General features: G+C 42.6%; 1 protein-coding gene across 11 annotated transcripts in view; it reads right to left on the bottom strand.

Moving 5' to 3' along the window:
• The window catches only part of KMT2C (lysine methyltransferase 2C), an 803286-nt gene that overhangs the window by 461691 nt on the left and 316295 nt on the right, over positions 1–25300 (bottom strand). For all 11 annotated transcript variants that reach the window (XM_033931655.1, XM_033931654.1, XM_033931660.1 and 8 more), the window contains exon 9: positions 12297–12411. In XM_033931655.1, coding sequence (XP_033787546.1) covers positions 12297–12411 — 115 coding nt within the window. The remainder of the gene's footprint in view (positions 1–12296; positions 12412–25300) is intronic.

The raw sequence follows: 25300 nt of genomic DNA, 5'->3' as shown, positions 1-25300 counted from the left end.
CCAGAGGATCTCGTCCGCTATAGGCGAGGTTCCATTATAAGTGAGTCAGTTATAACGAGATTATACTGTTATCACTTTAATTCTTCAGATGTCTCAAGATGGCCCATATGGGCATGCGCAAGTACCTTCACATCCAACATCGGCTCGTGAGACCATCAGTTCAGTAAAAAAGGCTAATAAGCCAACTAGGGAAGGTAGAAGGGTTGATGAGTAGATGAGCAGTGAGATTTTGTTCAATCTAGACAGTAAGTCAATCCACGTGTCCAATGTGTGGCGTGCAGTTTTACCAAGATGAGAATGTGGTTTTGGAAAAAAAAGACAGATTGGTTGAGATGAAAGTTCGAAACTATTTTAGCTGGGAATTTTGGATGAATGTGAAGGACAACTCTATCATGGTAGAAAGCTATGTAAGGAGGATCAGATAGAAGTGCTTTTAACTCATTGATTTGGTGTGCAGATGCGATACAAATGAGGAATACTATTTTCCAAGTGAGATATTTAAGATGAGTGGTCACAAGAGGCTCGAATGGAGGATTCATTAAGGTGGTAAGAACCACACTGAGGTCCCAAGCCCAAGTCTGTATTATAGCCAGGCGAGCCCCGATGATGTACGGAGTCTGAGAAGGTTGAAGACGTGATTTCTGATAACTGACTATAAATCCCAAGAGATCTAGGAGATGGATGGTTATATTGGTTGCAGCCTGGACTGCTTGAGGGGAGAACATAAGAATTGCCACTGCTGGGTCAGACCAGTGGTCCATCCTGCCCAGCAGTCCGCTCACGTGGCGGCCCCAAGGTCAAGACCAGTGCTCCAAATGAGTCCAGTCTCACCAGTTTAGTATGAACTTGTCCAACTTTGTCTTGAAACCCTGGAGGGTGTCTTCCCCTATAACAGACTCCAGAAGAGCGTTCCAGTTTTCTACCACTCTCTGGGTGAAGAAGAAGTTCCTTACGTTTGTGCAGAATCTATCCCCTTTCAACTTTAGGGAGTGCCCTCTCGTTCTCCCTACCTTGGAGAGGGTGAACAGTCTGTCTTTCTCTACTAATTCTATTCCCTTCAGTATTTTGAATGTTTCGATCATGTCCCCTCACAGTCTCTTCTCAAGGGAGAAGAGGCCCAGTTTCTCTAATCTCTCGCTGTACGGCAACTCCTCCAGCCCCTTAACCATGGACCCTTTTGAGTAGTACCGTGTCCTTCTTCATGTACGGCGACAAGTGCTGGATGCAGTACTCCAGGTGAGGGCGCACCATGACCTGGTACAGCGGCATGATAACCTTCTCGGATCTGTTCGTGATCCCCTTTTTGATCATTCCTAGCATTCTGTTTGCCCTTTTCACCGCCGTACCACATTTTGCAGATGGCTTCATGGACTTGTCAATCAGAACTCCCAAGTCCCTTTCCTGGGAGGTCTCTCCAAGTACCGCCCAGGACATCCTGTATTCGTGCATGAGATTTTTGTTCCTGACATGCATCACTTTGCACTTATCCACATTGAACCTCATTTGCCATGTCGCTGCCCATTTCTCGAGCTTGAATGTCACATTGCAGATCTTCGCAATCCCCCTGTGTCTTCACTACTCTGTATAGCTTCGTATCGTCCGCAAATTTAATCACCTCGCTCGTCGTACCATTGTCCAGATCATTTATAAAAGATGTTGAAGAGCACAGGTTCAAGCACTGAGCCCTGTGGCACCCTGCTGGTGATGCTCTTCCAGTCTGAGAATTGTCCATTTACCTCCACTCTCTGTTTCCTATGCTCCGCCAGTTTTTAATCCACATGAGTATTTCACCCTCGATTCCATGGCTCTCAATTTTCCAAAGTAGTCATTCATGTGGAACCTTGATGAATGCCTTCTGAAAATCCAAATAAACAATGTCGACCAGGTCACCCTTGTCTATCTGTCTGTTTACTCCCTCGAAGTGTAGCAAGTTCGTCAGGCAAGATCTGCCTTTACTGAAACCATACTGGCTGGTCCTCATCAGATTGTGTCCATCAAGGTGATCAATGATGTGTCCTTTATCAGCGCCTCTACCATCTTTCCCGGTACCGAGGTCAGACTCACCGGTCTGTAGTTTCCCGGATCTCCCCTCGAACCTTTCTTGAAGATCAGAGTAACATTTGCCACCTTCCAGTCTTCCGGAATTTTTCCTGATTTGATCGACAGATTGGCTATTAGCTGAAGCAGTTCAGCTATGGTCTCTTTCAGCTCCTTGATGACTCTCAGATGGATGCCATCCGGTCCCGGGGATTTATCACTCTTAAGCCTATCGATCTGCCTGCATACCTCTTCTAGACTGACCGTCAACCCTGTCAGTTTCCCGTCTTCGTTTCCAGCATATAGCTTGATGGGTATGCGGTGTAGATCTTCTTCGGTAAATACAGATGCAAAAAAATGTGGAGTTTGTCGGCGATTTCTTTGTCCTCCTTTAGCACTCCCTTTATTCCACGGTCATTCAATGGCCCCATTGCTTCCCTCGTGGATCGTTTCCCCTTAATATATGGAAAAACTGCTTGAAGTTTTTTGCCTCCTTGGCTATTTTTCCTCATAGTCTCTTTTGGTCCCTTTTACCGATTTATGGCGCACCTGAGTTGATGTTTGTGCTTATTCCAGTTTTCATCCGTTTTTGACCTTTTCCATTCCTTAAACAAAGTTTTCTTGTCTCTTATCGCTTCCTTCACCTCTAAAGTGAGCCATGCTGGTTCTTTGTTCCTTTTTCTCTTGGATCCTTTGTTGATACGCGGTATATATAGATTTTGCGCCTCGGTGACTGTGTCCTTAAAAAGGGACCAAGCTTGCTCTAGTGCAGGGGTGTCCAATGTCGGTCCTCGAGGGCCGCAATCCAGTCGGGTTTTCAGGATTTCCCCAATAAATATGCATGAGATCTCTATATATGCTAATAGATCTCATGCATATTCATTGGGGAAATCCTAAAAACCCGACTGGATTGCGGCCCTCAAGGACCGACATTGGACAACCCTGCTCTAGTGTTTTTACATTGCTTATCCTTTTCTTAATCTTCTTCTCCACCATGAGTCTCATCCCTTCGTAATTCCCTTTTCGGAAGTTCAGCACCGTGGCCGTCATTTTGGACCGATGTTTTCCACCTGCATCCAGATCGAAGCAGATCATATTGTGATCGCTGTTTCCCAGTGTCCCTTCTACTTCTACATGTTGTGCCAGTCCTCATAGTCCATTTAGAATTAAGTCCAGAATTGCATTTCCTCTTGTATTTTCCTTGACGAGTTGTTCCAGGAAGCAATCGCCTACAGTATCTAGGAACTTGTTCTCCCTAGTGCAGCCAGAGGTGCCTAGGTTCCAGTCTATCCCTGGGAGGATGCTTTTATCAACCAGACATCAAGATAAGGAAAGACATGAAAGACGTAAGAGTGGAGTGTTGCAGCCACTATAACTAAACACTTTGTGAACACTCTGGGAGCCGAGGCTAGGCCAAATGGAAGCACCTTGTATTATAGATGATGCTGTCCTATTCAAAATCTGAGATATTGTCTGTGGGATTGCAGAATGGGGATGTGTGTATATGCTTCTTTGAGATTCAGAGATCAAAGACAGTCATTCTGGCCTAGTAGAGGGAATAAGATTCCCAGAGAAAACAGTCAGAACTTTTCTTTGACTAAGTATTTACTGAGAGCTCAGAGGTCAAGGATTGCACATAGACCTCCTGTCTTCTTTGGTATGAGAAAATACCTGGAGTAGAACCCCTGGCCCTTCTGCTGAGGGGATATTGCTTCGATTGCATTGAGTTGCAGAAGGTCCAAGAGTTCTTGAAGAAGGGAAGTCTGCTGGGATTTAGTGATAGGTTTGGAGGGAGTTCTTGGAAGTGAAGAGCATATCCATGCTGCACCACCTGCAGAACCCACATGTCTATAGTGATTAGAGTCCAACGTTAATGGCAATGGGCAAGACGACTTTTGATAAGAAGAGGAGGTGGTAGTGTAGGCCGAACAGTGGCAAAGCTCTCCAGAAGCGTCAAAAAGACTGAGTGGACTTCTGCTGAGCAGGGGCTTGAGATTTCTGAGAACATTGATTTCTAACATGCTGCTGGGCAGGTACGAGACGGTCAGTCGCAAACTTTCTAAAGTTCTTAAAGCATAAGTACACTTTAGCAGCTGTCCATACTGGGGCTCCGTGGATGACATCACCCATATGTGAGAATATGCTGCCTGCTTGTCCTGGGATAAAATATGTTACTTGTGCAATTTCCAATTTAGTTTTTGTCTATACCTTTCTGACTCTAATTTGTAATCATTTGGGGGAAATTCATAAAGGAGCACAAAATGCTAAGAAACTTGATGGCAATAATTGTATTTAAGCAGGACAACCTAAGAGGTATGAGACATCCCTTGACTGGGATGAAGCTGTAGGATAGAAATACTTTAGAGTTACAGTAAAGTACAGTTGAGTATAGGCTTTTTCTGTTACCCGTTAAGCTGAGGATGTAGCAGTCATAACATAACAGTACGCTATAGCTAAATGTCATAAATAACTTATAGACAACAGAAACACAGGCTAGTGGTCAGACTGGCCTGATAATATCAAACAGTTCCTTTGACAATGCTTAGGAAGCAAAAAAAATATCTATTTATAAGAACTAACACATTTTTCACTTACAAAGTTAGGGGAAAATACTGATGAGTTTATAGTTATGAGAAACCATGTGATTGTAATTAACAGAAGTACATTGCTGAAGTATGCAATTTGTAATCGGATTTTTTTGAGCTTGTAATTTGATTGGAGATTGCGTTAACCATGTATGTTTACTAATGAATGAGATAATGTCATAATCCCAATAAACTGGCCTGCACTTGTAATTTGAGGAGATTTTTGGTTAGTTCCCTACCAGTTAGTAGGATGCCAAGAACTCCTAAGGCCTTGAATGTTTAAACTACACTTTTATGTCTGGTACTTTTTTTCTTGGCCTCTTCTACAGATAGAAATAAAAGCTGAGGGGGTATGAAGCTTGTTCATGTAGTTATTTAGAGCACAAAAGGATTGGGGCTTGTATATTGCCTTTTTGTAGTTTTACAACCACACTCAAAGCAGTTACATACAAGTATTTCAAGCACTTTTGAAAATTAGTTAAGAATTACCAAAAAAAAAAAATAAAAAATCATGTTGAGGAATTATTATTCTTTCTTGATAGTTTACAATTTATTTATTGTTCAGAGCCTTATGACTACACATGAAAGAAGTCATATTTAGATTTGTTTACTGCTATTCCAAACCATGGTCAGATCATTTTCTTAATGCTTTTACAGTGGTGCCTCACACAACGAACTTAATTGGTTCCAGGAGCAAGTTTGTTATGTGAAACGTTCGTTATGTGAAACGCGTTTTCCCATAGGAATACATGTAAAAAAAAATAATTCGTTCTGCAGCATAAAATATGCTAAGATGACATAAAAAAGATAAATTTTTTGTTATTATTTTTATTTAGATACATCTAAAAACATACATCTCCCTGTCCTTTTACTTCCACTATCTTCCTATCCCATCTCTATTCCCTTTTGTCCCTCTCCTCATGATCAATCATCTCACCACCTCTCTCTGCCCTCACCCTCAGGGTTCAAGATTGCTTCCACTCTTTTTCCTGTTGTTCTCTCTGCCTGTCACCCTATGATTTAGCATCCCTTCTGCCCTTGTCCAATATTTCCCCTTCTCTCCCTCCCTCTCATCCCCTGCTCCAACATGTGCTTTCAGCGGCCTTCTCCCCCCTTAAGCGTCTTTTCTTCTCCACTCCACCTTTCCTCCCTCCCTGCCTCCACCTTTGTGGCGCTTTTGCACCCGACCGACAACAGAACAGGCCCGGTCGGACAAATCTCCCTGTCCTGTAGCCGCGAATCTAAATTACCTTCTTACAGCAGCTGGATTATTGAAGCTGCTGTAAGAGGTAATTTAGATTCGCGGCTACAGGGCAGGGAGGTTTGTCGGCCGGGCCTGTTGTCGGTCAATCGGGGGACCTGACCAGCTGTGCACATTCTTCGGGGCGGACCGCCCCCTCCCCCCTCTTTCGTTCGCCATTGCCTTCTTCCTACCTGCCCTGCCGCAGCCGCACACAGCCGACCGGAAGTCTTCCTGATGTCAGCGCTGACGTCGGAGGAAGGGAGGGCTTTGCTTAAGCCCTCCCTCCGACGTCAGCGCTGACATCGGGAAGATTTCCGTTCGGCTGTGTGCTGCGACAGGGCAGGTAAGGAGAAGGAGACTACCCTCGACCAACCCCGCTGCGATCCAACCCCGCAGGAACCCCGGAAGGATGCAGCTCGGGCGACTTCGTTGTGTGAAACGAAGTACGTTATACGGATCACGACATAAAGTTCGTTGTGCGCAGCGTCCGCTGTGCGAGGCGGCCGTTATGCGAGGCACCACTGTACTTTAAATGTATGCATGTATGTTATCATTATGCCTGGAACAAACTGCCTGACTTGATGCACATAGCTCCATCTCCGGTAGTATTCAATCTAGACTCAAAGTCCACTGCTTTGAAGATGCTTTCAATTCCAAACTCTAACCCACCTTCTAAGTACCAATATCTGTAATTCCCCTACCTGCTAAGCACCAATATCTATCTTATTCCCTCTGTAATTCCCCCACCTAAGTACTGTTTATCGATGCACCTTCTTGTCCAATTTGTCTGTCTTGACTAGATTGTAAGCTCTTTTGAGCAGGGACTGTCTCTTCTATGTTTTGATGTACAGCGCTGCATATGTCTAGCAGTGCTATAGAAATGAGTAGAAGTAGAAGTAGTAGTAATTATCTGCTCGCCTGAAGAAAACAACTTTACGTCGAGGTCTGGTAAAATTTGTAGAGACTTTTTTTTAATACAATGACTATGGTTCTAGAATTACTGTTGACAGAGTGAAATAATAGTGTGGAGATCATGTCAGATAATATAGCCACTTAAAAACTAGAACGTCTGAGGTCTGTGCAATCTTCTTGGTTCTCTGAAAAGTTATCAGTATTAAAATGGGAATGTTGGAAGGTTGAGAGATTTTGGCGCAGCTAAAAATAACTGAAACTATGAATTATTGAAAAGATCTATTACATTCTTATAACAAAGAACTCAGAAATACTATACAAACTTATTATTCTAGTAGGGAAAGATTCTATGGCTTTATGAAAGCTGATTAATCTTATTAAAACTTTGGCTACTTCATCCTCAATTAACTTATCACCAGGTTACAAATTATACAAAACACAGCAATAAAAATTATTACTAACTCTAAAAAATATGATCATGTCACACTCCTCTCTTGCAAAAAGCACACTGGCTACCTATCTCACACAGAATAATTTATAAAATTGCATTGTTAACCTTCAAAATTCAACAAACCAATACACCAATATTCTTATTTCGTAATTTAATACCATATTCTCCAGCTAGATCTCTAGGGTCATTCTGCTCTGGCGCGCTACCGGCTGTCAGTCCTCTGCCCCAGAATAGGAATCAATGTCAGAGGGAGCAGAGGACAGTCAACAGCGTACCAAAGTACAATGGCCCCACAAGTTAATGAGCGATTTGCTCGCTTCCCGGAAGTGATGACTAGGGTACAGCATTAATTTATAACAGCACTTGTCTCTGCTTTTTGTTATTTTAGTTTATGCAGTTGAGTTTTATCTGTTTTGTTTTGTGTTTTGCAGATACTATCAGCATCTCAGGATCCTTTTTAAACCACCGCAAACGTGGCGGTTTCTTGTTTGCGACTGACCCGCCTCCTGGAGGTGACGACCAGTGTTCCCTCTAAGCGGGCGGGTGTTGTGAGCAAACTTTTTTCACTGTGAGCTAAAAATATCGGGCGCCAGCAAGTTATGAGCCAAATAAATATGTTGCTTTCTACCACAGAACTTCCTTACGTTTGTATGGAATCTATCCCCTTTCAACTTTAGAGAGTGCCCTCTCGTTCTCCCTGCCTTAGCTACTAAGTCTATTCCCTTCAGTACCTTGAATGTTTCTATCATGTCCCCTCTCAATCTCCTCTGCTCAAGGGAGAAGAGGCCCAGTTTCTCTAATCTTTCGCTGTACGGCAACTCCTCCAGCCCCTTAACCATTTTAGTTGCTCTTCTCTGGATCCTTTCGAGTAGTACCGTGTCCTTCTTAAAGTACCAGTGCTGGACGCAGTACTCCAGGTGAGGGCGTACCATGGCCCGGTACAGCAGCATGATAACCTTCTCTGTCTCTTCAGTCCAGCATCTGCCCCTTCCATTCACTGTCTGTCTTTCCCTGCCATCTCTCCTCCTGCCCCCCCCCACCCCCCAATTTGGTCTAGCATCCATCATCTTCCTTCTGTTCCCCTCATGGTCTGGCATCTCTATCCTTCCCTCCCCCCTGTGGTTTTTAGCATATCTCTCTTCTCATTTCCTCCACTCAGATCTGATCATTCTCTGCTCTCTCTTCCCTTTTCTTCTCTGGTCTTCCTTCTCTATTTTCTGCCTCCATCTAAATTAAATTCTTTCTTACTATTTAGTCCCGTTTCCCTCTTTTCACTGTGTCTACACACAGCTTGTCACCCCTTTCCCTCACCCCTCCATTATCTTACTATTTTCTTCCCCCTTTATTTATCTCCTCCTTCCATCCAGTATGTGTTCTTTCCCCACTTCCATTCAGCATCTGCTCTCCCTTCTCAACTGACATCCATCTGCCTTCTGCTCTCTCTCCCTTCTTCTCACTTCCATCATCTGTCCCCTTCTCTCTCTCTCTCTCATCTCCTCCATTCCATCATCTGCCCCTTCTCTCTCTCTCTCTCCCCCCCCCAACTTCCATCATCTGCCCCCCTTCCCCTCACCTTTGTGGGTCACTTTCTTTCCCCTGAGGGTGGCTCATGTCACAGGGGAAGCTTTGGCCGAGCAGAACCGCTTGATTGACAGTGGAACTTACTTGATTGATGTCGATGCTGGGGCCCGTTGCCGTTTGAAGGAAAAAAAAAAAAGGTGGAAAAAAGGAACCTGTAAAGGCGAGAGGAAGGGAAACCTCCAGGACAGCTGCTTTTTGCCCTCCTTCAGCGGCCCAAGAGTTCAGACCAGCAGCGGCAGCTCTGTATGCTTTTAACTTCGGCACAGAGCTGCCCCTAATCAATAGTTTAGCGCGGTTTCATGAGGCAGCCTCGGGGCCTTTGATAGCCGGCCCGCTTCGATGATGCGATGTGGGCCGGCCTAGCAAAGGCCCCGAGGCTGCCTTATGAAACCGCGCTAAACTATTGATTAGGGGCAGCTCTGTGCCGAAGTTAAAAGCATACACAGCTGCCGCTGCTGGTCTGGAGGTGCGGAGACAAGGCAGGAGGCAAACGCGGTGGAAGGCAGGAGTCCCGGCGAAGGCAGGAGTCCCGGCACAGCGACTGCAACAGGAAGTTGCAAGTCAGCTGACGCCGGCCTTTCGTTGCGGCGGGGACCGAATCCTTCGCGGACCGGCAAGATTTTGTTTGCGGACCGGCGGTTGAAGAACTGTGCTCTACACTGTGTGCGCTGTGACGAGAAACTTGTGCGCTGCGAGGTAATATTTTGTGCGTGAGCGCACCCCAGCGCAGCTTAGCGGGAACACTGACGACTATGGTACAGCATTATAAAACTTAATTCTTAGTGGCGCTATCCCAGGCAACACCACTGGGATATTGTTATTACATATGCAATCAAAATTCTCATACAGGCGGAGGATTCGCAGTTATTTACTCAGCTTCCATAAATATTATTCATTTTTCCAGTTGTTATAAATCCTCCTTAGAAACACTTCAGTTCAGGCTAGATTCTAACCCTACACTTGAATTTCTTCTGATTTATCAGCCACCCCCAGTAACTTTACAATCGCCTAGATATTGGGCAGACTAGATGGGCCATTTGGCCTTTATCTGCCATCATGTTTCTATGTTTCCAAGAAATAGTTTCGGACCTATGCTTAAATGCTCCAAACTCTATTATTCTTGGAGATTTCAATATTTAATTTGATAATTCAATTTTACCTACTACAAGGAATTTTCTAACATTTATCAGTGATTTATATTTATCAACACTTATTTCCAGCCCTACCCACAGAGATGGCCATATAATTGATCAAATCTTAACTTTTCAACTTATCAGATCACTTGATTACCAATAGTCAAACTTCATTTCTTTTGGACTGATCACTTTTTTATTAGTTTCTCCCTATCCTATAGCAGGATTGTTCCACCAATCATTCTAAATCAATTAGGATATAGTGATTTTAAGGACATTACTCCAAACTCTACTGTTAACACAATCCCACAATCCCAATTACACTTAGAAAATTTGATACTCTTCCACTTTAGGAATGAGTTACCATTTGGAATGAGAAAATTAAATCATCGTTAGATACAGTTATTCCAATATTACCTTGCAAAAAGACAAGGTCAATAACAGGTAGAAAACCATGGTATACAAACAATCTTCAACTTTTGAAAAGACAAGTTTGACAAGCTGAGAGGAAATGGCAACATCAATAAACTCAAATATCTCTCCTTTCATAAAACTTCAGCTAATTCTTATAAGGCGGCTATCATTGTATTAGTGCACCATAGTTTTGGAATTCTTTACCAATATCTCTTCGGTCAATAACCTCAGTCGATAGGTTTAAATCGGATCTGAAAACTTTTCTCTTTTCTGACGCATATTAAATTTGGTGTTACTGATTGTGCTGATGGTATTATGCAAAATACAAAATATCCCAAATGTGTACTCTAACTCTTTCTTCGGAATTTGTAGTTCTTCCCTTTTTTTCCTCTTAATTTTTTGTGACTGTGTATTTCCTTTTATTATTGAATATATGTTTTTAGACGCCCAGATGGCATTTATCAGAAATGGGACTAGCAAGTATGGTTTTGGTTTGGTTTAGTTCTTTTTTTACAAATAGATGCTAGCAGATGCTTGAATATGATATATTTTCTTCTATTTGGATCCCTCCTTGTAGAGTTCCACAGGAATTACTCATCTCTCCAATTCTCTTTAATGTATATATGAGCTTTTTACAAGTTATTAATCTGGGAGTGGAAGAAATGCTGTACTCATATGCTGATATTTTTGTTTTGAGTCCTGTAAATTTTAACTTGGTAGAATCTGCTGTTGCCAATTAACGCTCATGTGATGTTTAATATTTGTTGTTTGGTTTATAAAGTCTTGGAAGGTTATTCATCTGCATCATCCTGTGCATCTATCAAAATTTTAGGGTCTGTTAATTTCTGTTTCTGTGTAAAAGGCTCTCTTCCATCTCTTCAGTTAAAGATTTGAGATTAAAAGTTACATCATATACATTTGGTTTATTTTAAAAGCTGCTAAGATTTGGAATGTGCCATTGACATGTATTAAATTTGTGGCTTACTTTTCTTTTTAAGAAATACTTATTCTCTGATAATTTATGAAGATGATACTTTTAATTTGAAGTATTATTGATGGTTATTGAAATTTCCTGATTGATTGTAATCAGGTTTTCTTTATGTTGTTCTCTCATTCTAGGATAAAGCGGGTTATGAAAGCCTAAAGAGGACATAAGGAAGAATTGAACAGAGAGCATATAAAAATAAAAGGAACAGTCAGAGCAAAAAAAAAAAAAAAAAAAGCTATTTAGTGGAATTAAAAAAGAGAATTTGAATGGGAAAAAATGGTAAAATTCAAGTGTCAAACAAAAGGAAAAGTGAAATTAGAATTAATAAGTAATTACAAAAATGTTGTTTTATTACTTGATCATGATTCAGTAACTTGAGAACTATGAGATAAAGAGTACTCTGGTTGGGATGTTGCTGAAAAGGTCTGATATTGTGTTAACATAGAACAGGCCAATTCTATCAACAGAAATTTTTTTTTTTTTTTAATAGAAGTTCAGTAGAAGTCGAAATGAAGACAATAAAGACAGACTGTGTGTGAACCCCTCTCTTTCTCTCTCCCCCCTTACTCTTTTCTATTATACATTGTAGTTCTTCCAATTTCTTCCTTACATTTGACTCCTCTTTTGTACCTCTTATAGTTTCTTTTTTTTCTCCTCTATTAAGAGTTATTAAAATTGTAAACAACTCAGACAAATCAGAAGAGCGGTATATCAAATGTTTAATCAACTTGAAACTTATGAGTCACTCCATGCGGTTGATATTGTTGCATACAGATTAAGTATCTTCTTCAACGTGTATTTGAGTCAGAGGAAAAATCAGATGCAGGAAATAAGGAAAACCCTCCCACACAAAAGACATTATAAAGCAGTTTCAATTTCACATCTGAAGACTATATAAAACTGATTTTCTCTTATCAGACTAAAATGTAAAGGAAATTTAACATTCACATACCTTACATTTCCAGCCATTTGTTGGTACGGAATCCATAATTGGTTGTAGACAAAAAGTGTGGTAGCCTTTATCACATGTATCACACACCAGCATTTTGTTGTCTTCCCCAGAATGCCTGAGGAGAAAACAGCAGTATTTCTTATAGCTAGACTTGACTGTAGATATAAATCTACATAATTAATTTTTCCAAGCATCAAGACCACTGTGAAATTTATGAGAACTTTCTCTCACCTGCAAAAATTTTTTTTAAAAATTCCCAATCAGTGTGTGCCAAGAATGGAATGGCACTATCCACTTGCTCAATAGACAAAATGAACTTTTGGGAAAGCGTTCATTTGGTTTGTTGTACAGAGGTAGGCAATCAGACGGCCACAACCCAGTTGGGTTTTCAACATTTCCACAATAAATATACATGAGATTTGATTTGCATACAAAGGATGTAGTATATACAAATCATTTCATGCATATTCATTGTGGAAAATTCAACTGGGTTGAGGGCCACAATTTCCCACCCATGTTATATATAGCATTTTTATATGTACTTGTTTTATTGTTAAGTTTGTGAACTGTTCATAGTCACTAGATGGGGAGATGATAGATAGTTTAAAACTGAGTTTAGATAGCATTACAAAGGAATAGGCATCCCTTTACAAATACACATATGATACTTTTTGCAGTCAGGAAATTCAAGAGGAGTACAAGTTCCTCATTTTGAATGTCCTCTATTGTCTAAAGTTATTATTATTATTATTAGTCCTCAGCAATATTTCAGAACAGTGAGGGCAGTTTGGCTGTAGCATTTCTTATGTATATCTAAGGCCGTTATCTACTGTAAATAAGGGCACAGTTTGAGACTATGAATATGTCCTTATCCTGGGGTTTCTAGGTCAGTTTATGTCTGCACATTTCTGACTCTAGTTTGTGACTGGCATTAAAAAAGTGCTCCCTAGGTATGCCTCAGAGGTTGAGTCTTTATTTTTAATTTATATTTTTTTTAGTTCAAAGATTTTATTGATTTTAATATATAGCAAGAACACAATTGAATCAAACTGACTCCTAGTAACCCCCTTCTTGTGGTGTTCTTGGCAAGCTACTGGAGTGGATGCCACTGTCTTCTTGTGCGATATGAAGTACCACTATTTTGAGGCTTCTGCCCAACACAGGATCTGGACTGACACTGCCAGAAACTACCCAGCATCAAACTCAAGGAAATGGAAGATTAAGTGACTTGCCCTGGACCTTACAGTTCCCAAGGTGAAGAAATTACAGACAAAAGAAAGTTTTCCTTCACTCTAAGCTAGCCATTTTGGTATAATCAGGTGATGTGTGGCTGATTCACTTGTGTCTTAAACACCAACCATTAAGGAGTTTCAAGGAGGAGATCAAGAAGGTCTTCAATATAAAGAGGGGAAAACAACAAATTGCTAACAGAACAGAACAACCTTTATTTGTAAGGCTTATTATACTAACCACTAAAAAAAATAAATAAAAATACAGGATAAGTGTGGCGCAGTGGTTAAAACTAAAGCCTCAGCACCCTGAGGTTTTGGGTTCAAACCCATGCTGCTCCTTGTGACCCTGGGCATGTCACTTAATCCCCCCATTGCCCCCAGGTACATTAGACAGATTGTGAGCCCACCGGAACAAACAGGGAAAAATGCTTGAGTACCTAAATAAATTCATGTAAAACTGTTCTGAGCTCCCCTGGGAGACCGGTATAGAAAATTGAATGAATAAATAAATAAAACCTGAAAAGTACAAAGTTAAACTTGGATGGGAGAGGGGGTTGGGACTGAACTCTAGTCTTCAAGGAAATACTGGAGAATAAACTAACCAAACCTACTTCTGAATCCAAGTTATCAGCATAATGCGATTATGTGAACAGAAGTCTATGTCACAGTTTTATGCATCTCTTCAACAGAGGCTGACCACAGATAGGCCACCGATATAACCTTAGCTTAGATACTGAGTCTCGACATGCCCACTAAGATCAAAACCATACTGGGTCTAAGACATGGACATGATCAATTATCCAATTAAATGAGGCTATCTTAGAAACAGAAACCTCAGACTTGTTGGATAAAAAAAGAATCAAAAAATGCTATGTGGGTTTTCTTAAGACCAAGTCTATTCTCAACAAGTTATGAGTACCTGACATTGTAAAGTACATAATACCTTGGTATGTGACCCTGGAAAGAAACATGTCTCATGTGTGTGATATCACATGGGTGAAATCTTTAAGACAGTGCCCACATTGCATGTGTGCAGGTGCCTTCCCGCTCAACAACAATGCACGAGACCATCAGTATATTAACTAAAAAGCTAACAAATGGAGGTGGGTTGTAAGAATATATGCCTGTTGTCCTTGGAACACCTGCTACAAGCAAGTATCTTTGTTTTCTCCAAAGATAAGCAGGCATTATATTCTCGCATGTGGGTCTTGGCTCTAGAAGAATAAGCATTGATTAAACATGAGCCTGGCATAAAATAAACAGGACTGGAGGGAAAACTGGCAAGTGAAAAGATTTTGCAGAACTGTTTGTTGAAATTGATTATATCTTTTCAAGACAGTAATGGGAGGTGAACCATATGTATTGAGGACCATGTAGCTGGCTTTCTTTACTAGAAGCCAAGAGAAAGTGAGCTAGTGAAGTCGACATAGCTTGCATGTTTTGAACTTTCACGTGTCCTTGAAATGTCAGCTCACTCTGAGCATAGTGAAGGAGGTACAATCCGCCAACAAAGTTAAAATTTTTCATTTTGTAACAGTAGTTTATATTTTTTTTTATATATATATATATTCGATTTTTTAGCCCGTCCTCCCAAAAGAGCCCAGAACGGGTTACAATGAATATATTGGTGCATTAAAATTATAAGTAAGATAGGTACTTAGAAATTCCCTTACTGTCCCGAAGGCTCACAATCTAACTAAAGTACCAGGAAAAATGACAATTAGAAGAGTAATAAAGAAAGAAAATAGAGATAGAGGAGAAAAATAAGAAAATAAACATACTAATAAGATTACAATGATCTAAAGGAATTTGAAAGGTTAAAAAGAGGGGAGATAAGAATAGATGCAGAGGGAGAACCATTGAAGCTGTTTGGATTAAAAGCAATAAAGAACTGGGAGGACTTCCTATGAGGTACAGTCCAGGTAGTATGCTAAAGCATGCTTGCAGTCCACAGTTTGGGGCGCTGCTTCTCAAGGATGAGTATGTGATTTTGGAAAGAACACCAGTAGGACTACGGATTGCTTTAGGTGGAATTCTGAGACTACCTTAGGAAGAAATTTTGGATGTGTTCGAAGGACTACCCTATCATGATAAACTCTCATGTAAGGTAGATCTGAGCGGATGCGAGAGCTACAAGAAAAATTACCTTCCAAGTGAGGAGCTTGAAGGAGCAAAACTGCAGTGGTTCAAAAGCAGCTTTCAAGAGTATTGAAGAACCATATAGAGAAGTCTTTATAGGAAGTTTCATATGCAACAAATTCTTTATAAAATGCACCATTAAAGGATGAACGGATAACGGTTTTCTATCCAAGGGTGCCAGGAAAGCATTTATAGCACTTAGATGAACTCTGATGAAATTAATTTTTATATCAGAATTGGAAAGATGTAGAAGATACTACAAGATGGATGGAAGGGGACAAGTGATAGATTCCAGCGAATGTAAGGTACATCAGGAAGAAAACCGTGTCCACTTAAAGTGGTAACACTTGAGTAGATGGTTTCTAGAAGCTTGTATAATATCTGAAACAGCAGAGGAGAGCCGAGAAGAGCCTACATGGTCGAAGAGAGAAAACATGCTGACAGAGAGTGGGGATTGGGAAGAAAGAGAGACCCATTGTTCTGAGTCAACAGGATTAGAAAGGGTTGTAATTTCCAAGGCTGCGTGGAAAGAATGCCAGAAGTAATGGAAACCACACCAGAAAGGTACAATGAGGATCATATGCCCTGGTCTTAATGAAGTTTGAGTACAGTCCTCCCATTGAGAGGAATAGAGGGAAATGTGTAAAGGAAATGGTTTCTCCAAAGAAGCAGGAAGGCATCCAGAGCTATGTGCTCTGGAGCAAAGAGTCTAACAAAACTGCAGAACCTACCTGTTGAAGGGAAAAATGAACAGATCTATTTCTTGTGTTCCCCTCTGAGAGAAGATTAGATGTAAAACAGTCATGCTGAGGGACCACTCATAAGGCTGAAGAAGTCTGCACAGTTTGTTTGCCACAGCATTCTGCTTCCCTTTTAAATAAAATGCTTTGAGAAATATTCCTCAAGCTGTTGCACAAGACCATATCTGGATGGCTTCCTTGTAAAGGGGGCAAGACCCTGTTCCTTCCTGCTTGTTCAGATAGACAACTTGGTTGTCCATATGGATGAGTACTACCTATTGAAGTAGACTGTCTTGGAAAAGTCTTGAGGGTATTACCTATCAAATGCAACTCAAGGAGATTGATATGGAGGTTTCTCTCTTGTAGAGTCTACCAACACAGAATGTGGAGACTATCAAGGTGAGCTCTTCAGCCAGAATAGAAGCATCCAAGGTCAAAAGTTTCTGGCGCTGGAGAGAGTGAAATGCTTCTCTAGAGTCCGGAGTGGTAACAGAGAACTAGATAATTGTGAATGTGGTTCTTCTCCACAAAAGTGGAAATAAGAAAGAAGTAGGGAACTACAGGCTAGTAAGTCTGACTTCTGCGATTAGTTAATTAATGGAAACACTTTTAAAACAGAGAAAAGTGAAATTTCTGGAATCCAGTGGATTACAGGACTCAAGTCAACATGGATTCAATAGACACAGGTCTTATCAGACAAATCTGATCAATTTCTTTGATTGAGTGACCAGAGAATTGGATAGAGGGAAAGCACTAGATGTGATGTAGTTAGATTTTAGCAAAGCCTTTGACAGTGTTCTACACAGGAATCTAATAAACAAACTGGATGTCCTAGGGATGGCCCCAAAATGACAGACTGGGTCAGGAACTGGTTGAGTAGAAAGCGACAGAGGATTGTGGTCCATGAAGATTGCTCTTAAGAAAGGAATGTTACTAGTTGTGTGCCTCAAGTTTGGTACTTGGGCCTGTTCTTTTTAATATTTTTGTAAGCGATATTGCTGAAGGGCTGTCAGGTAAGATTTGCCTCTTTGTGGATGAAACTAAAATCTGCAATAGAGTAGACATCCCTGATGGTGTGAATAACATGAGGAAGGATCTAGCGAATTTGAAGAATGATCTTAAATTTGGCAACTAAAATATAATGGTAAGAAATGCAAGATCATGCATTTGGGCTGCAAAAACCCATGGGAATGATACAATTTAGGGGGTGAAGAATTTTTGTGCACAAGAGAGGCATAGAACTTGGGTGCGATAGTAATAATCCATATCAAATAAACTAACTACTTACTTACTTAAGGTGGCTAAACAGTTTGAAAAGGCAACAGCAAAAGCTAGAAGGATGCTAGGGTTCATAGGAAGAGGTATGGCTAGTAGGAAAAAGGAGGTATTGATGCCCCTGTATAAGACTCTGGTGAGACCTAATTTAGAATATTGTGTACAATTCTGGAGACTGCATCATCAAAAAGATATAAACAGGATAGAGTTGGTCCAGAGGTGCAACAGACTGAAAAAGCCCCAATATGCCTACCGACTGCGTCAAACAAGCGGGGTTTGAGGAATACGCTTTTCAGAAGAGACACATAAAATCCAGACACATAAAATCCTGCAACCATAGCAGGGCTCTGTTGAGGTACATGCTCCATGCAGAATGCTCCACTCGGAATGCAGGATGGCCTCTGGGTGAGATTTTCTTTGGACGGCACAAACCCAAGCCAGCTCCCCAGCCCAAGATTATTCAGAGGTGGTGAAGTCCGAAGCTCCTGCTCCCTCTCCCAGAATGCTACAGCACACAGAACACATTTGCTGATCCTGCGCCAATCCAGCGCAATCAATGTCCACATTCAACAGATTAGGGGCTGGGGAGTCCATCCCAAATGATTTTGTGTTAAATCAAGGGGGGTATGAGGCAGAAATAAAAGTTAGAAAAAAGATTGATTTTTAAAATCCAAGATGGCCGTCGTCACAAATATGCACCAAAAATGGCAAAAATAAACAAAACCGAAAATAAAAAAGAGTGATTTGAGGTCTGGGAAGGTGGGGGACTTGAACCCTTCCCTCATAAACTGTGAAAAACTATTTTCAAATCGTTTTACAAGAACCCCCAAAGTTCCCATAGGAGATAATGGAGGTTTACTCACAGTGCCAGACTCAACAGTTTTAAACAGCATTACTGGCAAGCAGACTCCCAAGGGAAGAGACCAGAGTCTAGAAATGGTGACACAGCAGGCTGGCTCCACAGATCCACCAGAGTTTCTCTGTGAATCAGCAGTCCGGCATCGCAGGACTGCATCCTTTCCTCTGACAGGGGCCACCTGGAAGGGGTCTCAAGGCACTGAAGCCACCGAGAAAACAAACTTTAAGAGAAAAAAATAAGAAAAAGAAGCAGAGCAATTGCAAAGACTTCTGATGGATTGCTTGCAGAAATTGTAACTGGATATGTTTGCTAGCTCAGGCTAAGGGGATGGAGCATGTGCTCAGAAAGGTTTGTGGATTTCTGCAACTCCCAGATTGTGAGTTGGGATTGAACACGTGGAAGGGCATAATCAAAAGAAACATCTAAGTCCGATTTGTATGTAGGGCGCTAGTCACCCAGAGTCAGCAGCACCAAAATGTCCATTCTTGAAAAGTATGTCCAAATATATATTTTTTCAAAAATCATCTATCTAATCTAATCTAAATCTTGGGTTTATATACCGCATCATCTCCACAGGTGGAGCTCGACACGGTTTACATGGTTAGGAAGCAACGGAACTCCAGTGGATTTATAAAAGTAAGTAAGAGAGAGGTTAGGTGTGATAATAATAGGGAGGGGACGGGTTACGATTTGGAAAAGAGCCAAGTCTTCAGAAGCTTACGGAATGGTAGAAGGGGGCTCAAGTTGCGGAGAGGGGAAGGGAGACTATTCCAGAGCTGAGCGATTCTGAAGTGGAGGGAGGACCCGAGTTTACCGACGAGGGAGATACCCTTTGAGGAGGGGAAGGATAGTTTTAATTTTTGCGTGGATCTGGTGGAGAATGGATTTGAGGAATTCCAGGATAGAGGAATAAGAGGTGGAAGGATGCCGTGGAGCATCTTGAAGGTTAAGCAGGCACATTTAAAGTGGACCCTGGAGATGACAGGAAGCCAGTGCAGCTTGGACAGGAGTGGAGAGACATGGTCAAATTTGCTTTTTGAGAAGATAAGTTTGGCCGCGGTGTTCTGGATTAGTTGGAGTCTGTGGAGGCTTTTCTTTGTTAAGCTAAGGTAGATGGAATTGCAATAGTCCAATCTGGAGAGGATGATGGACTGTACGAGCACGGCAAAGTGTTTTTGGTGGAAGCAGGACCTCACTTTCCTCAGCATGTGAAGGCTGTGAAAGCATGTTTTTATCAGGGAGTTGAGGTGGTCGGTGAAGGATAGCGAGGAATCTATGGTGATGCCCAGAACTTTGCTAGAGAACTCTAGTTGTAGAGAGGTGCCTGTGGGCAGTGGGATGGAAGTGGGTAAATGATCAAATTTGGGGCCGAGCCAAAGTAGTTTGGTTTTGGACTCATTCAGTTTCATTTGTACAGCAAGAGCCCAGGATTGAAGTTTGGTTATGCATGAAGAGATGTTTGCTGCGAGATTGGTGAGGTTTGCGTCGGTCTCGAGGAGGATCAGGATATCGTCAGCGTAAGTGTAGAGTATTTCTAGGGGGGAAAGGTGGAGGAGGTTCAGGGAGGACATATAAATGTTGAAGAGGATAGGGATAGGGGGGAGCCTTGAAAAACTCCACATGTCGGTTTCCACGGGGAGGATGAGGTACCATTCTTGGTGACGATGTAAGAGCGGGAACGTAAGAAGTTCGAGAACCAGTCAAGGACCGTGGAGCTGATGCCTATCTCGGAGAGTAGGAAGATTAGAATGTCATGATGGACAACGTCGAAGGCTGCAGAGAGGTCGAATTGGAGTAGAACGGCAAATTTTTTGTGAGAGTGGAGTTGTTGGATCTTCGAGGTTAGGGAGGCCAGGAGGGTTTCAGTACTGAAGTTAGGTCTGAAGCCGTATTGATAGGGTAGGAGGATAGAGAATCTTTCCAGGTAGGCTGAGAGTTGGGAGGAGACAATAGATTCAAGCATTTTGGTTAGGAGCGGGATGTTCGCTATAGGGCGATAATTGGATGGGATGGAGGGATCTAGGTCAGCTTTCTTCAGTAGGGGGGTCAATGCGATGTGTCCCATTTCAGGTGAGAAGAGGCCCGATAGTAGAGCAGAGTTTATGAGTTTGGTGAGTGATGAGATGGCCTGTGTGGGTATTTTCTCAAATAGATGGGATGGAAATGGATCCAAGGTGCAGTTACAGGATTTCAATTTCTGGCAGAGCTTGAGGACCTGCGATTCGGATACTTGCTCAAAGGCAGTCCAGGATCTGTTGACTGGGACAGGGGTGATGACATTTGGAGTAGGTTTGGGGGTGGCGAACACTAGAGAATTGTAGGAGATTGCAGGAGGGAAGGAGCTTCTTAAGGTGGTGACCTTACCATTGAAGAAGTTTGCTAATAGGTCGGCTGATGGGGAGGAGGAGAGTAAGGAAGGGTTGGTGTTGGGGATTAGGGAGCGCCATATATTGAACAGCATGCTGTTCTGGTTGTTTGATCTGGAGATCTTGTCCCCATAAAAGTTTTTCCTAGCACTTTTGAGTGCGTTGTTGTAAAATTTAATGTTGACTCTCCAGATTTGTTTGTCTGTGGGGGATTTAGATTTTTTCCAGATGCGTTCAGGGATCGACATTTTTGTTTTAGTACCCTGTGGTGAGGGAGGTACCAGGGGGCCTTACGGGAGTAGGTGACGGTTTTGGTGGAGGGCGGGGCAAGAGAGTGGTAGGTGGATTCTGAGAGAGTAATCCATTTGTGCCAGTTGGTTACAGAATCTGGAGGCTTAGGCTTGGATGAGAGATTGTCGAGAAATTTGGACCAGAACTGATCACTTGAGATTTTCTTGCGGAAAGAAATGGGCTTAGGGGTATGGGATGCGGTTCCAAGGTGTGACATGAAGATGGGGAGGGAGAAGGTTCCTAAGAAGTGGTCGGACCAGGGGACGTGGTCCCAACGGATGTCATTGGTCGAAGTTTTGTATTCCGTGAGATCGAGGAAGCTGATGATGTCTAGTGTGTGGCCTCTGTCGTGGGTTGGAGAGGAGGCGGGGGGAGAGAAGCCAAGGGAGGTGAGGAAATTATTGAAATCAGATGCATCCTTGCTGGTGGATATCGAGGTGGAGGTTGATATCTCCGATGATCAGGAGTCTTTGAAACTTAAGGAACGCGTTAGATATGGTCTCGTAAACAAGCTCGGAGGAATTGCTCCAGGGGGTGGGTGGGCGATATAATGATAAGATACCCAGTGGGTGAGGATGGAGCTCATCGTTGACTGAGGCTAACATGTATTCAAGTGAGCGATGACTGCCTTTTTCGAGAAGCTGAACATCAAAGAAAGATTTGTAGAGGAGTGCCAGGCCACCTCCTTTTCGGTTTAATCTAGGAGAAAAGAGGCCTTGGTAGCCCTGGGGGCATAGCTCGTTTTGTGTAAAGAGATCGTCTTTGGTGATCCAGGACTCTATGATGCAGAAGAATCCAGGATCAAGATCCGCAAGAAGGTCTTTCACAATTTGGGTCTTGTTGCATACGGATCTGGCGTTGCAATAGAGTAACGGGACTGGGGTTAGAGAGTCTGGGGCGTGGTTGGGAAGGTTGGCGGGGGGCACAGGTTTTAAAGAGGCGAGGTTGGCTTTGCGGGGTTTTTGTTTGTGAGAGTGGCTTCTGGTGCGCATCAGCGTGGGAATTTTGAGATCGGGGCAGGTGATAGTGACATTTGGGGAGTCTTGTAGATTGGGGGAGGGGGGTATCAGACAGAGGGTGATCTTGAGAGAAGAGCAGAGAAGGAGAAAAAGGAGCCAGAAGGGAGTGAAGGGAGGCTTCATGGTGGAACTTGGGGAGCCTTTTAAGCTGAGAGGCAGGGCTTGTTTGGATCGTGTGTGAAACGGTTTGCTAAGTGGGGAGAGACTTAGCAACAGCACGGAGTCAGGTAGAGGCAGTGTGCAGGAGCAGGGTGTAAAAGGGTGTCTGGTTTTTTTATTTTTTTTTTTGACGTTTATCGGGAGTGGGATTGAGCGGTAGAGGACAACACAGGAGGGGGTGAGCGTTAAACCCGAATCCCAGCAATGGGAATGGGTTGAAGTCTGAATCTATGTTCCTTTTAGTTTAGCGTCTAACAGATTCCAAGAAATATAATGAAGTACAATGACATACAAATTTAACGGCTGAACCATATGTACTGACCTCAGAAGGTGTACAGTTTAGCAGCTAACAGAGTCCAATGAAATACAGTGAAGTAAATGAGATACAGATTTGGCGGTGTTTGATCATCCAGACCACCAGTACATCTATCTTAATACCATATTCTCGTCCAAGTCCCAAACACCCAGAACAAGACCTTTTGGATGTGGGAGGGACCACCCAGACATAGACATGGACTGGCCACACAGATATAGCAAGAGAGCAGTGGGGCACCTTACAGGGCACTGCTGTGAACGTCACACAAAGGATACCACATAAACATAAGAACATAAGAACATAAGCAATGCCTCTGCTGGGTCAGACCTGAGGTCCATCATGCCCAGCAGTCCGCTCACGCGGCGGCCCAACAGGTCCAGGACCTGTGCAGAAATCCTCTATTTATACCCCTCTATCCTCTTTTCCAGCAGGAAACCGTCCAATCCTTTCTTAAATCCCAGTACCGTATTCTGCCCTATTACATTCTCTGGAAGCGCATTCCAGGTGTCCACCACACGTTGGGTAAAGAAGAACTTCCTAGCATTTGTTTTGAATCTGTCCCCTTTCAACTTTTCCAGATGCCCTCTTGTTCTTTTATTATTCGAAAGTTTGAAGAATCTGTCCCTCTCTACTCTCTCTATGCCCTTCATGATCTTATAAGTCTCTATCATATCCCCTCTAAGTCTCCTCTTCTCCAGGGAAAAGAGACCCAGTTTCTCCAATCTCTCAGCATATGAAAAGTTTTCCATCCCTTTTATCAGACGTGTCGCTCTCCTCTGAACCCTCTCGAGTATCGCCATATCCTTCTTAAGGTACGGCGACCAATATTGGACGCAGTATTCCAGATGCGGGCGCACCATCGCCCGATACAACGGCAGGATAACTTCTTTCGTCCTGGTTGTAATACCCTTCTTGATTATACCTAGCATTCTATTCGCTCTCTTAGCGGCCGCTGCGCACTGTGCCGTCGGCTTCATTGTCATGTCCACCATTACCCCTAAGTCCCTTTCCTGGGTACTCTCATTCAATAACATCCCTCCCATCGTATAGTTGTACCTCAGGTTTCTGCTTCCCACATGCAGTACTTTACATTTCTCAACGTTGAACTTCATCTGCCATCTCGTCGCCCATTCCCCTAGTTTATTCAGGTCCCTTTGCAATTCTTCGCAGTCCTCTTTAGTCCGAGCTCCACTGAATAGTTTGGTGTCGTCTGCAAATTTTATTATCTCACACGTCGTCCCTATTTCTAGATCATTTATGAATATATTAAATAGTAGTGGCCCGAGCACCGAGCCCTGCGGAACACCACTTGTGACCCTCTTCCAGTCCGAGTAGTGGCCCTTCACCCCCACCCTCTGTTTCCTACCCGCCAACCAGTTTCTGATCCATCTATGCACATCTCCGTCCACCTCATAAGTCCCTTATAGGTCATGGTAAGCCCACTAAACCCACCTGTCTACAACCCCAATAGCCCTTATGGCTGTAGGTGGCACCTATATTACAGTAGGGTTTTGGGCTTTTTTTAGTGGACTCACATTTTTCACCATGAATGCAGTGGTTAGAGTGGCTAATGGGCCTGGATCCTCCTTTCTATGGTTCACAGACTACTTAAGCTACCTCTGTGGAGCTCTACTAGGCTTTCTTATGCCAGATGCTGATGTTCTGGAGGCAAGAATGTTCCCTTTTTCCCAATTTTTATGGCAGTATGTATGTGTGTGGGGGGAGGGGGTCAGTGATCACTGGGGGAGTGTGTGGGGGTCTGTACTTTGCCTGCAGTGGTTATCTGGTCACTTTGGATACCTTCTGGGTACTTAGACCTCTTTTTAAATCTCTAAGTCACAATGTATGAGTTCTGTCTAGCCAGTCTCATCAAACTTTCGATTATCCCTGCAGCTCAACTAAGTCTAGGTCAGCCCACATCCCACCCACACCACTCCTTCAAAAACGCACCGTTCAGGTCTGGGCGCACAGCGAGATTCAGAGGCCTAAAAAGTCTCTGGATACGTTTAAAAACCCGTTTCAATTATTGGTACTTGGACAACCTGTCTTTTAGGTCGTCCAAGTGCCGAGTTTTTAGACATTTTTCTTTTGATTATGAGCCCCCTAGCATATGGAATCCAGAAGTGACGTAACAGAATGCCAGTTTAAGGCACTGCACTGTTCTAGAGGTGTGAGAGGAATGCATAAGTTTAATATCTGATATTAGTCCGTTGGCGTTCTCTCCATATATTGCCTTGTAAACCATGCAAGCAATCTTAAAATTGAACTCTTTTTTTCCCCACTGGTAGCCAGTGTAGATCTGCTAGCAATGGACTAGCTTTTTCAAATCTGTTTACTCAAAAGATAAGTCTAGTCGCTGTATTTTGTAGCAATTGTATCCTCTTAAATTATTTTCCAGTAATGCCATAATATAAGGAGTTACAGTAATCTAGGTATGGGAGTAATACTGTTTGTGCAACTATTCTGAAATTTGTCTGAGTTAAGATGGATCTTATTGCTCTTAACTGCCTGAGTATGAAGATTTTCTTAACCAAGTCGTCTATCTGGGCTTCAAAGCTGAGACTGGAATCCAGAATGACACCTAGATGAAGTTTTCTCGATCTTTAAC

This window comes from Geotrypetes seraphini, chromosome 2 (assembly GCF_902459505.1).
Source record: "Geotrypetes seraphini chromosome 2, aGeoSer1.1, whole genome shotgun sequence".
Lineage (NCBI taxonomy): Eukaryota > Metazoa > Chordata > Amphibia > Gymnophiona > Dermophiidae > Geotrypetes > Geotrypetes seraphini.
The sequence above is the reverse complement of the archived record's forward strand: the minus strand, read 5'-3'. Positions and strand labels throughout refer to the sequence as shown.